Here is a 12,464-nt window from a genome sequence, read left to right as displayed (position 1 = left end):
GCAAAGCCATAGCTGCCCCAGGAAGCTATAGCCACCCCTACCGCCCTGTACTTTTAATTCCCTGCCACCCTGTGCTCTCTACCACCCTAGCTGACCATCACCATCTTATTGCTCCCGCTGCTATGAGATGTGCCTGGCCCTTTGCAAGCCAGCTGCTGGGCATACGAAGCCGTCTTCCCCAGGATTTGTGAGGAAGCTGCCATGCACCACTTGGGGAAAAAAGTATTGTGTGGTCAGAAGGTGCTTTGCACAGGACCAGGTCAGGCATGCTTGGTCAGCAGTGGAAGCAAGAAGACAGTGAAAGTCAACTAGTATAGCAGAGGTGACAGAGTGCAGAGAGGTAAAAGGACATAGAGGGGGAAGGAATGGGCAGGTGGGGGAAGTTGAAACATTCCCTGAGGTCTTAAATGTGGGCAGGCTGCCAAGGGCCTGGGGTTTGATCACATAACCATGGGGGTACCGCAATAGCGTAATTTAATTGGTTGTAAGTCCATTCAGTGATGCTGTAACTTTGGTCACTGAACAAATGAATGTAAGTCAAGGACTACTTACAGCCATAATTTGTTTGATTTCAACTATCAGAACTCGATGTATATTTACAGAATGACAGCTTTTTTTTAGAGGACAATATCCCTCTCCCCATAAACTGTCTCTTTTTCCATTCCTCTTTTAACTCTTTAAGAGTCAACTCCTTTCTTGCCCTACTTACTACAAAATTTTCTTAATTTTCTGTCCCTCCTTTCTTATAAGAAAGTATCCAAGTAACTCTTTATCTATTTTAGTAGAATGCAAGTAATGTACCAATTTATCCTAAAGCTAACCATGGCTTAGCACAAAATGTGCTAAGTTTATTTTTAGTCCAAAGCACTAGCTTAGATGCCACTAATTTACCCAGCTTTGGAAGGATGAATGTATGTCTCATGCAGGTTTCTTTTTTAATGTGCAAATGTAGCTTGCACTCTTAGCATTTTTAAATTTTTTTCTCTATTGCCATTTTAGGGTAAGTTATTTTTCAAGGTCCCTTTCACTGCTTATCACTTCTTCTTTTACCTGCATGTTTGCCTAATGAAATGCTAGCGAGAACAGAGTATTTTCTTGGCTGGCATGAATGTTTGTGTATCCTTTAGCTAGAATCTGCTTAAATTAGCACTTCTATTTTTCAAGGACACATATGCTGGAATGTCTGATAATCTCATTATCTGCTTTTTCTTTGGCCTTCTGCGTCTGTATCTTTCACTGGCTATATTATCACAATATACAGTACTTGCCTTGGTTAATTGAATCACAATTTATTTATTGTTACCATTTTGACCCAGTGTTTTGGATCCACGTAAACCAACTACACAGGCTACATCAGGTTTATGGAATATGGTATCAGGACTAATACCCGTACCCAAAGGGATTCTCATGTTAATATGCTTGGGTTATTTCAAACAGTTTGATAAATTGTTACTAAAGTTTTTATGGGAAGGGTACATTTCTAGATTTTCTTTATCCAAATTATGGTTATGTTGTGATTTTGATTTTTAATATGGCGTATGTTTTGACCTCTGTTTCCAAATGATCAAGACATAAAAACTATATGGGCATAGCTAGAAATTTTATTATGTAACTCTTCTGATATCTTCGGAGGGACAATTTTATTTTTAGTCAAAATTCAGTGTGTTTCCATAATTGAAAGATGCAAGACATATTTGTAAAATATGGGAAGTAAAGTATAATTTTGACACTTATTCACATGATACATTTATACAGAGACAATTTCAGCTTGAAAAGTACATTAATTTTTATTTTGGAATTCAGGAATATTCTTTTTTATAATAATTTTACTAAACATTACAATTAAAAAGATAAAAAACTAATACAAATTAAAAAAGAAAAGAATAAAAGGAAAAGTGCAGAAAAGAAGAAATTTTAAAAAAGGAAAAAGAAAAGATATATAAAGAAGTAACGTCCCTCTGCATCACAAGTATAAACAATTGTAGTAAGTTATCAACTCCTCTTAAAATATAACTAATGATCTCCTCAGGGATAATCATTCTTTAGGATGACTTACTGCAATCAAAATTTTAAACCATTTAGGCTATTGCAAAGGGAATTTGGATTGTGTAAACTGTGCAATAGGAGTATACTTAAACAAAACATCTTTTCATTTCGAATTTGGCTTGGATACTTCTACAACATTGAAATTATTAATAGCATTGAGATTTTTGGGGGACATTTATTTATTAATTTTACAATATTTGTATTAAATTTAAGCATGTCTATAGGACTCCTGAATCTATAGCATTTTCTGATGGAGAAAATCTGGGACCAGTGTGGACAGTATCTGTTCTAAAGTAAACAAATAGATGTTACAGATTCAGAATTATTTTTCTCTATACTATATTTGATGTATCTCTGAAGATTCCCTGGAGAATGGAGACTGAAATGTTGCTATAGAAAGAAGCAATACAGGTAATCCCTGAGTTACGAGCGTACACTTAACGCTCATTTGAACTTACGCAATAAGCACCCCCTAGTGTTTATGAGCAAATCTCAAAATTACGAATATTGCAGCATCACAGCAGTTGTTTGCCCTTACATATGACTGCAGAAGCTTTGCAACGTTTGCCCTATTCTCTCCACTCCTTACAACTGCTTCCCCCTCCCTCCCTGCCACGCTGGACGCACTCACCTTGCAATATCTGTCTTCCCTTTGACGTGGTTTCTTTCCCTTTGAGGGAGAGGAAAGGTAGCTTGGAAATGCTTTCCATGACGACAGTAGAAGCTCCTGGGTGCCATAATATTGTGCAAGTTCAAATACAAATTCTCTGCAAAAGACATCATGGCCCCCAAAAGCTTCCATTCTTGGTGGGGGGAAAGTGTTTGCTTTGCATGCCTATGGAGCAAAGCGTGGAATCAAAATCGGCCAGACACAGTAATCAATGCAATCCATGGCCCAGGTGTGGTGCTCACTCGCATGCGTCAGCCTTAGTTTGAGGGCAGAAATGACTCCTTCAGCTGTGCGGGGAGGCATTGCTGAGCCAGGCTCCTTGTAACTGTGTCCAAGCTGGCAGCAGCAGCAGCCACCTGAGCAGCCAAGATCCCCCCCTCGCCAGCCAGCTAACCACCCCGCCCGACATCCTTCTTGCTTGACTGTCTGGCTGGCACAAATCCTGACCACTCTTTTCTTGTCGTCCTCCCTACTCAAGTGGCGGTAGCGGCTTGAGTTTCTTGGCTCCATTTGAGTGGAAAAAATCACAGGCACAGCAGCAGGATTGCTCTCAAAAAGGCTGATGCATGTGAATGAGCAGCGCACTCGGGCCTTTGAGAATGGTCCTCTGCTGCGTCTCCCCTTTCTTCCACTTGAATGGAGCTGAGAAACTCAAGTCACTGGCGGTTGCAGCCACCAGAGCAGCCATGATCTCCCCTCCCCAGCCAGCCAGCCACCCTGCTTGATCTATTCCTTGTCTGGAGGCCGGCTGGTACAAATCCTTACTGCTCTTCTCCTTGTCATCCTCCCTACTCAAGCCGTGGTAGCACCTTGAGCTTCTTGGCTCAATCCCCCCAAAAGAAAGTGGAGACGCAGCAGCAGGATTGCTGTCAAGAAGACCCGGGTGTGCTGCTTGTTCACGTGTGCCGGCCTTATTGAGAGCAATCCCGCTGCTGCGCCTCCATTTTCTTCCACTCAGACAGAACCGAGAAACTCAAGGTACTGGTGGCAGCAGCCAATTTTGCGGCCATGATCCCCCCCCTTTCCAGCCATCCAGCCAATCCTCACCACTCTTCTCTGCGAGCAAGCAGTGCACCTGGGTCTTCTTGAGAACAATCCTGCTGCTGTGTCTCTGCTTTTTTTCACTTGAATGGAACCAAGAAACTCAAGGCGTTGCCGCCGCTTGAATGGGGAAGGTGACAAAGAGAAGAGCAGTCAGGATTTGTGCCAGCCAGTCAGGCAAGAAGTAGGTCAGGCGGGATGGGTGGCTGGCTGGAGAGGGGACATCATGGCGAGTCAGGTGGCTGCCGCCGCCAGTGACTTATGTTTTGAAGCAAACCATGGGCGCTGAAACACTTTTTATCCAAATGGAGACCTGACAGAGACTGGAAGCTCCATCTGCCTGGAATGGGCCGCTTGAGAAACTGAGCTTTTTTGAGCACCTATGGGTCGTTTGAAAACGAAGTAAATGCTTCCTTTCCAAACACTCCATAGGCGCTCAACTCTTTTTACCTGGATGGAGACCTAACAGAGACTGGAAGCTTTGTCTGCCTGCCAGTGGGGTGCTTGAGAAACGTAACATCTTGCTCCATTTCTAAATGCGCATTTGCATGTAGATGGAGCTTCCAGTCGCCCCAAGGTCTCTGTCCTAGTGAAAAGTGTTCCAGCAGTGGTGGAAAGGAGTTGGGGGGGGAGCAGGAGATAGTATCGCAAACACAGCAAGAGTTCAGGCTCCTATTCTCTGCAAAAGAGGATGGGTGCCTGAACTCACACAATATTACGGGACCCAGGGGCTTCTATCCACTCTCCCTCAAAGGCAGAAACTGCAGCAGAGAGGAGACGGATCTTTTCAAGGTAAGTGAGTCCTGCACGGCAGGAAGGGAGGGGGAAGGCCAGGGAGGCATTGGGGGCTTGTTCCATCAATAGGCCCTCCATGGCCTTTCCCACCCTGAGATACATCATGTGCACTTAATGAACCGCGCATTCACCCATGCATTCGATTAGTGAATGTGTGGGCAAAAGCAGGGAGTGATCTCATTCAAGGTACTAGATTCACACCCATGAATTCTTGAGTTACGAATGGAGTGAGCAGGCTACATTACATTTGTAACTTGAGGACTACCTGTAATGGAGGATTGTGAAAAGAAACAAATAATATTTTGAAGATAATTTAAGCTTAGCTACTGCTAAGCTTGTAAGCCGCCCTGAGTCTTCGGAGAAGGGCGGGATATAAATGGAATTAAAATAAAAATAAAAATAAAAGTAAAGTCACTGATTTAAGAATGGTTTCTTCAGATGATAAAAGAATGGTTTGTGATGCATTTAAAGTTTCTATTAGAGGTTATTTTATACAACATAATAATGAGTTTAAAAAGTCAAAAGAAAAGCTATTTTAGATTAAATAAAGAGAAAAGAAGAACTAATAAATTCTTCAGAGAAGACACATATTTCTCATCAAATTAAGCTTTTACCACAGTAATTACAAAAGGAGCAAGACAAGGATGCCCACTGTCCTCTTTATTTTAGAATAGAATAGAATACTTTATTTGGCCAGGTGTGATTACACACACAAGGAATTTGTCCTTGGTACAGAAACTCTCAGTGTACATGCAAAGCAATAGAATCATCATCATCATCATAATACCAATAAGAGATGGTAAAGAAGATAAGAAGGACAGTAATAATACTTCAAACATATAAAATGGGTACATATACTTAGACACAGTTCAGCAGAGTGATGGCACTCACTCTTTTCAGGAAATACTGAATGTTCATGAAATATTGAATAGCGATTTGAAAATGAGAGGATTATAGGAGTAAAGACTCAGTTTGATCTAGTACTTAAGGCACCAGGATAAAAACCAGGAGTCAGTTCTAGTCCTGTCTGAGGCATGAAAGTTGGATAGGTGACTGGGCCAGTCACTCTCAGTCTACCATGTTAGGTATGGAATGAAGTTTAAAAAGATACTTTACAATTGGAGAAATTACAGTTGTCATTGTAAGGGAGAATTTCATTGATAAAAATGAAGTTTTACCAGAATGATGTTTTTGTTTCAGAAAATATCCGTTGTGACAACTGATGCACCATTTAAACAATGGCAGAAGAAAAAAAAATGAGCTAAATATAAAGTGCTACAAAATGCAGAGGACTGGGTTTACCTGAATTGAAATTGCATTTCAGTTTGCTGTTTGGTTTGGATGAAGGAGTGACTGCTGCTGAGAAACAGAAGGCTTTTGGAGTTAAAAAAACATGATCTAAGACTTGGGTGGAATGGATATTTGCAGCATGACAAAGTCAAGGTCAATGTGGATTTTAAAAAACACAGGTGTAACATGTTGAAAATATATAGATGCAAACTCAGGTTGCGCCCAAAAATATCTCAGTGGCTCTCACCACAAGAATTATAGATGAGAAATAATAAGCAAGCATAAATGGTTAACTTACTGTAAAATATTAGAATTTTCTCAAATGGAGTGTAAAATAAAATTAAGAGAGCAACTAATGGCAAAGAGACATAATTGTCAGTTGTTTTCTTACAATTCCTACAAAGTTTTAAAAGAACTTATGTTTGAAGTAGAATTGTGAACAAATAATGAACATATAATTGTTAAAATATATAAACTTTTATTGAAATTTGAAACAAGAATAAGTGAAAGACTATGAGGTCCTTGGTGCTCTCTAAGCTTACAGGTGTTTCATTACACAACTTGGTAACATCATCAGTCCTAGCACTTTTATTATCCATTGGAAATAAAGTTTCTGCAACAAAACAACCAAGGTCAGAAAGCACCAAGGACCCCATCGTTCAATCCTGAGCTACAAATATTCTCTTCTACGTTGAAAAACTATGTGATAAAGTGGGCTAAAATTTTTCATTATATGATATAAATGGAACAATGGGAAAATAGGTAGCTGAAAGGTTGAAATCCACATTATATACATCAGTGTATAAAAACTCTTTAAGATTATAATATAAGCTTTGTTCAAGAATCTGTCATGCTTAAGAAGTGACAATCAAAGAGAACAGTATAACAGGCAAATGATTTTCAGCAATAGTAATAAAGAAAGACTACTATGATAAATCCAATTGATTATTACACTTGTTTGGAAACATTTTTGTTCATGTGCGAGGTAGCTTTTTACTGGATTTTGTTGTTTGTGGATTTTGTTGTTTGTTTTATAAAATGTTTAGCCAATTTTTAAAAAATATATAAAAATATCCTTGAGAGAAACATAAAACCTACATTTCCAAGCAAGTAATCTATCTATCTATCTATCTATCTATCTATCTATCTATCTATCTATCTATCTATCTATCTATCTATCTATCTATCTATCTATCTATCTATCAGAGCTTGTGTGAGAACCTTCTGATGTACATAAGAAAACCATTTAGAAAATTGGGCAGCCTCATTTGAGATTAAACAGAAATGTTATTACTTGGATACTTAAATACAGAGAAAGAATTTCAGCATGTCTATTTGTCAAAGCACAGAAATGATCAGATAAGTGAAATTGGTATGGTGGAAAGTTCTGCAGGCAAAAATAGGAAAGGACAGTAAAGTTATAGATAATAAGTTCTTCACACATTATTGTTATTTGCAGATATATTTTAGTTACTTTTATTAGTAGCTATAATCTAAAAAGTGACCATTGGCCAACATATTAGTTAACTGCCGGTCAAGAAGTAGAAATTATTAATTACATGATATAATGTAATATATAATATAATATACGTACAGTATTTCTAGTCATGCTGAAATCTAGATGAGTAAATTTTCAGAGGCAATGCTGTTGCAGCAGATACATGATGGATTCCTTCATACTTGTTTATAGTACAACATTTCTGTACTGTTTTGCAGTACAGTAATAATTTAAAGTTATAAGCATGTAATTGTAAGCTGCTGAAGGTCACTTGGTTGAGATGGACAGCTATAAAAATTGAATGAATAATTAAATATTGAGAACAAATATTCAAGACAAAGAATATAGGGAACTGGAGATGCCTGAAAACCATGTGAAGTAAAGTCACTAGAAATTTGACTAATTTGAAAGAAATTTTAATATCTGGATTCTTTCCTCAAAAAAGGTCTGTCTTGAGCTGGTACACTAAAAAGCAGGGCCTCCTTTTGCTAAACAAAGGCTTTGGACATCAATGAATTAATAAATAATATTATTTCATAAGTTAACAGTACCAAAAAATGAAGTTGGGAGAATAAGTATAAAGTGATTAGGGAGATACCTGTCATGCAGAAAAAAATAGAACAAGAAAACCGATTATAATAAGAAAAGAGATTAAAAGTTAGATTTTGCTTCTAGGCTATAGTACAGGAGGAAAAAGATGATTAGATATTTAACGAAAGGTAATTCTATTTAGTCGCATTGGCTGATATACAGTATATCTAGTATGTCTCTGAATACAGTTCTTAGGAATATTCACAGTAGAATGTTCCTGCTTGTGGGCCTCTTATAGGCATCTCATTGGCCATCTGGGGACAGACTGTTGAACAAAAGCATTATTCAAGTAGGGTATATTGATCTTTGCAAATGAACATTTTTTTTATAAACCTAGAATTCAGTTCAGGGAAAACCAGTTTTGTGAGTTTGCTGCAGAAACCGGCGATACACAGTGCTGATTAGTTAGGACTCTGCGAACAAATAGCCTCTTCTTGTTGCAATTTTGCAGCTTTTAAAAACCTGGGTATGTTCTTTTTAAAAAATAGTTGATGCATTAGAATTTAGCTGTGTAAGTCTTCACTAATACTTAAAGCTGAAATTTTACGTTTCTCTCAAAGTTTTCTCCAATTGTTTTGAGGTAGTTAACTTCACCTCATGATGTGGGGTTGCCAGTTTTTATTATAGATTAGCACACAGCTTGAATACCTTTGCTGTATAAATGATAGAGCTATCTATCTTTTATACTCATTCATTTGAAGCTTAATATTACAATTCTGAATGGATACAAATAGGTTACTTGCAGCTTAAAAAAAGATCACGTGCTTTGTATGCCGAAGGTCCGGAATTCAAATGCTGAAATTGCTAGTTGAAAAAGAACACGTTGCAACAAGAAAATCATTTTTTATGTCTGTGGCAGAACAGTAAATTCCACTCATTTATCTAACACTGTAAATCAAATTGTGTAGTATGTAAAACCAGCCTTGCTGTTTGGGTACATTTATTACAAAACCCTATTTCAGCTTTCCATGTTCAGTGTAAGAATAAAAGCAGCCTTCTACCTCCAGCTATTCAATGTGTTCTACATGAGTCACAATTTTGCACTTGCCTTTTTTGAACAAATAAAATGCCAATTAATTTCTCTTATTTTGGGCATTATTGAACTTTTAAATCATCTACATAGACATTGTAGTTCCACATTTCCAACAGATATTGATTTGAAAGAAGGAAGCTCAGAATAGTAATCATGCAAAAATTTTTAGAGTAAAAATATAATTTAGGTAGTCAAAAAGATTTTAATTATTTTACTCAGTGAATTTGCAAACTGTTCTCTCATTCATTGCAAATGTGTCAGAAATAGCTGATAATCAACTGATTGTTATGGTATTTTCATTTTCTACATTGTAGGACTTCTATGTATATTTTGCTTTGCTTTTGTAACAATTGTAAACATTTGTATAAATGTATATATCTTTAATATGGCCTTTAAAAAAAGGATGTGCCCTGCATCTCATTTGTAATCAAATTATTTTATCCAATTGACTCCATTAGGTCTTTGATAGTGAAAAAAAACACATGAGTGGCAGAATTTTCTTATTTCTTGAGATTAGTAAGAGTACTTGAATGGTTTACAATGGCTCTTAGTCCAAATTTGCTTTTTATCTAATGGAGCCATTACATTGGAGTCTCTAAAATACCGATGCCAGACCTCTGTATAATGCTAAATTACTTTTCTTGATCTTCAAGTGTTTCTGAGTTCATGCTGTTCTGTGAATATTGTAACCTTGCTTCAGCTTGATTTTCAAGACAAAGTAGTATCAAGAGAGTTTTATTCCAGAAAACTGAGAAAATAACTTTTCTGCTCCAAAAAGATTCTTCCTAAATTTTATGTATCCAGCTTTCTTTAGCCTTCTTGAGACAATAGAATAATAGAATAACAAAGTTGGAAGGGATCTAGTCCAACCCCCTGCCCAAGCAGGAGACTTACACCATTTCTGATAAATGGCAGTCCAGTCTCTTCTTGAAAGCCTCCAGTGATAAAGATATTATTTCCTTTGCTAGTTGCCCATTCTCAAATTAAAACGGTGGTAACAAATCCCAAATTATGTGTGCATGGTGGAATTTGATCTCTGCAAAAGCACCACTAATTGGCTGCTATACTATCCTTGTGAAGTTCTTTGTTGCATGGCTTTTGCCACAATAGTAATGCACTATGAATCAAGAAAGCAGAAGACACAAACCATGTAAAAAAACTCAACCCAACCCACCCTATCTGGAGGACAAAACACTGGGAAAGCAAGCACTGCAACTCTGTCAAGACAACAGGTTGATTTTAGAGGATTTGTGATGTTTTTTCAGAAGCTGTAATCACTTGCAAATAATAATAGTTTACTAATTATTAATATAAGGGACGCGGTGGCTCAGTGGGTTAGGACGCTGAGCTTGTCGATCAGAAGGTCGGCAGTTTGGCGGGTCGAATCCCGAGTGCCGCGTAACAGAGTGAGCGCCTGTTACTCGTCCCAGCTTCTGCCCACCTAGCAGTTCGAAAGCACGTAAAAATGCAAGTAGAAAAATAGGGACCACTACGGTGGGAAGGTAACAGCGTTCCGTGCGCCTTTGGCGTCTAGTCATGCCGGCCACATGACCACGGAGACGTCCTCGGACAAACGCTGGCTCTTCGGCTATGAAACGGAGATGAGCACCGGCCCCTAGAGTCGGAAACGACTAGCACGCATGTGCGGGGGAACCTTTACCTTTACCTTTACCTAATTATTAATTAATTACTATTAATACTAATATTTTTTACAAATAACTTAGAGATTATCTATGTAGATTTGCAAGCTAGGTTAAAAAACTTAAAATTACAATAAAACTAAGAAATCATTTGCAGTGTCTAGGCTCTTTTTAAGTCATCTGTGATGAAACATTTTGTCTTTGAAATAAGATAAATTTGATTTGTCACTGATTTAAATGTCATTTCCCTTATAAATGTCCTCTGTTTTTATATTTAAAGATGTTGCTGTGATAACTCATTCTCTTGTATGGTGTTTCTTGTAATAGGAAAGAAATAATAAGATTATTTTATGCTCTTGTAGGATACTGAAATAAAAATGGATGAGATCTTACTTTGAAGTGTTCACATTCTTTGGCTTCCCATTTTTGAACTGAACAAGTTCTTTCATTCTTTTCTTCAAAAAAAGGCAATGTATTGCTCCTGGAAAAGGCAAGTGCATTTTCTTTTTATGTTGCTAGGGTGGGTGGAAAATAGTCTCTTTCTGTTGCTTTGATTCAGCGTTGTCTTCATATTTTCTGATTCTTTTTTTTTTCAAATGAAAAGCTATCCACTTGACCAATTTCGCTGTTTGGGGGTAGCAGTCAGTGTGGTATTATCATTCCACCTTGTTTGTTGATTTATGGACTCAGCAGCTCAAGGCAGAGTACAAGTGATCCCTTTTCCCCACAATAATACTATCAGGTAGATTGGGCCAAAAGACAATTATGCTATGGATGAGCATAAGCTTAAATATATTATCTCAAATGCCAGTCCAATATCTTAACCATTATAGTAAGCTGTTTCAGCACACAGTTTCAGCAATTTGTTTTTTGGGAGCCTGCCCGTCTCACCTGTGCCAAAGTAGGAAAAAAACCATGCGGGACCTGAGTATTGTGCCTGTAATATTTGTATTAGGGGTGTTTACAGCTACTTAATCTTTATATGAATAATCTTAATTTTACAACCATAAAGTAAAAAAAATACTATACTGTAAATATAAGGCTCTGCAAACTAGAAAATTCTGCACTTAAAAGTATTTTGAAAACTCAACTTCTAGAAGATGTGAGTATACACATCAAAGCTAAGCAAATGAATCAGAGCAACAGGAAGGTTTCTGAATTTTAAAATGCAAGCCAAAATTTATCACAATCACCATCAGTGCATGGTAACTAAAGCTGAACAAACTAATAAAAACCAACATTAGTTGATGTGTATATGTTCTCTGTGCATGATCTTGTATTTTGTAGATATTTAGCTTCTATGTACATTCAAAAATGTAAACAATTTAACTCAAGAAATTTCTAACTTAACGGATAGGAACTCTATACATTTCCTACCAGTACATAAACATAGGTAGATTCTGATAGGAGAAAGGGCAGAAGCTGACCTTTGTATGACTTTTATATTTAGCACTTTCTTTTAAGATAATCCTCTTTCGACTGAGTTTTCTTCAATGTATTGGATTTTAACATCCAGATATACATTCCAACCCATCTAGAGATACCAGTTGTAGTAGAGGAACTGGGAATTCTGTACATGCTTATTTATTTTTCTGTCTCATTTCTGTAGAAGAGCACTAGAGGTGACAATATCCTTATGGGTAACAGTGTTTTCATCGAGGAATACTAAATTATAGTAATTTGAATACCTTAGCGCAGGGGTCAGCAACCTGAAACAGTGAAAGAGCCACTCAGAACCGGTTCCCTCACAAAAGGAAAAACTGGGAGCCGCAAAAAATGTGTGTGCATGCGCGTACATGCGCATATGCGCAGAACAGGGTTTCACTGAAGAGTGGAACCAAGGTGAGATATACACCTACC

General features: G+C 37.5%; 1 protein-coding gene across 2 annotated transcripts in view; it reads left to right on the top strand.

Moving 5' to 3' along the window:
* The window catches only part of CHD6 (chromodomain helicase DNA binding protein 6), a 148,825-nt gene that overhangs the window by 38,494 nt on the left and 97,867 nt on the right, over positions 1–12,464 (top strand). The window contains exon 3 of one of the 2 annotated variants that reach the window (XM_081325197.1): positions 11,072–11,094. In XM_081325197.1, coding sequence (XP_081181323.1) covers positions 11,072–11,094 — 23 coding nt within the window. Of the gene's footprint in view, positions 1–10,966; positions 11,095–12,464 lie in introns of both variants that reach the window. The other variant, XM_081325198.1, reaches the window with a different exon arrangement.

The sequence above is a fragment of the Vipera berus genome (genome assembly GCF_964194415.1).
Source record: "Vipera berus genome assembly, chromosome: 3".
In the NCBI taxonomy this organism is placed as follows: domain Eukaryota; kingdom Metazoa; phylum Chordata; class Lepidosauria; order Squamata; family Viperidae; genus Vipera; species Vipera berus.
Note: the sequence above shows the minus strand (reverse complement) of the source record. Positions and strands in the feature narration are given on the sequence as shown.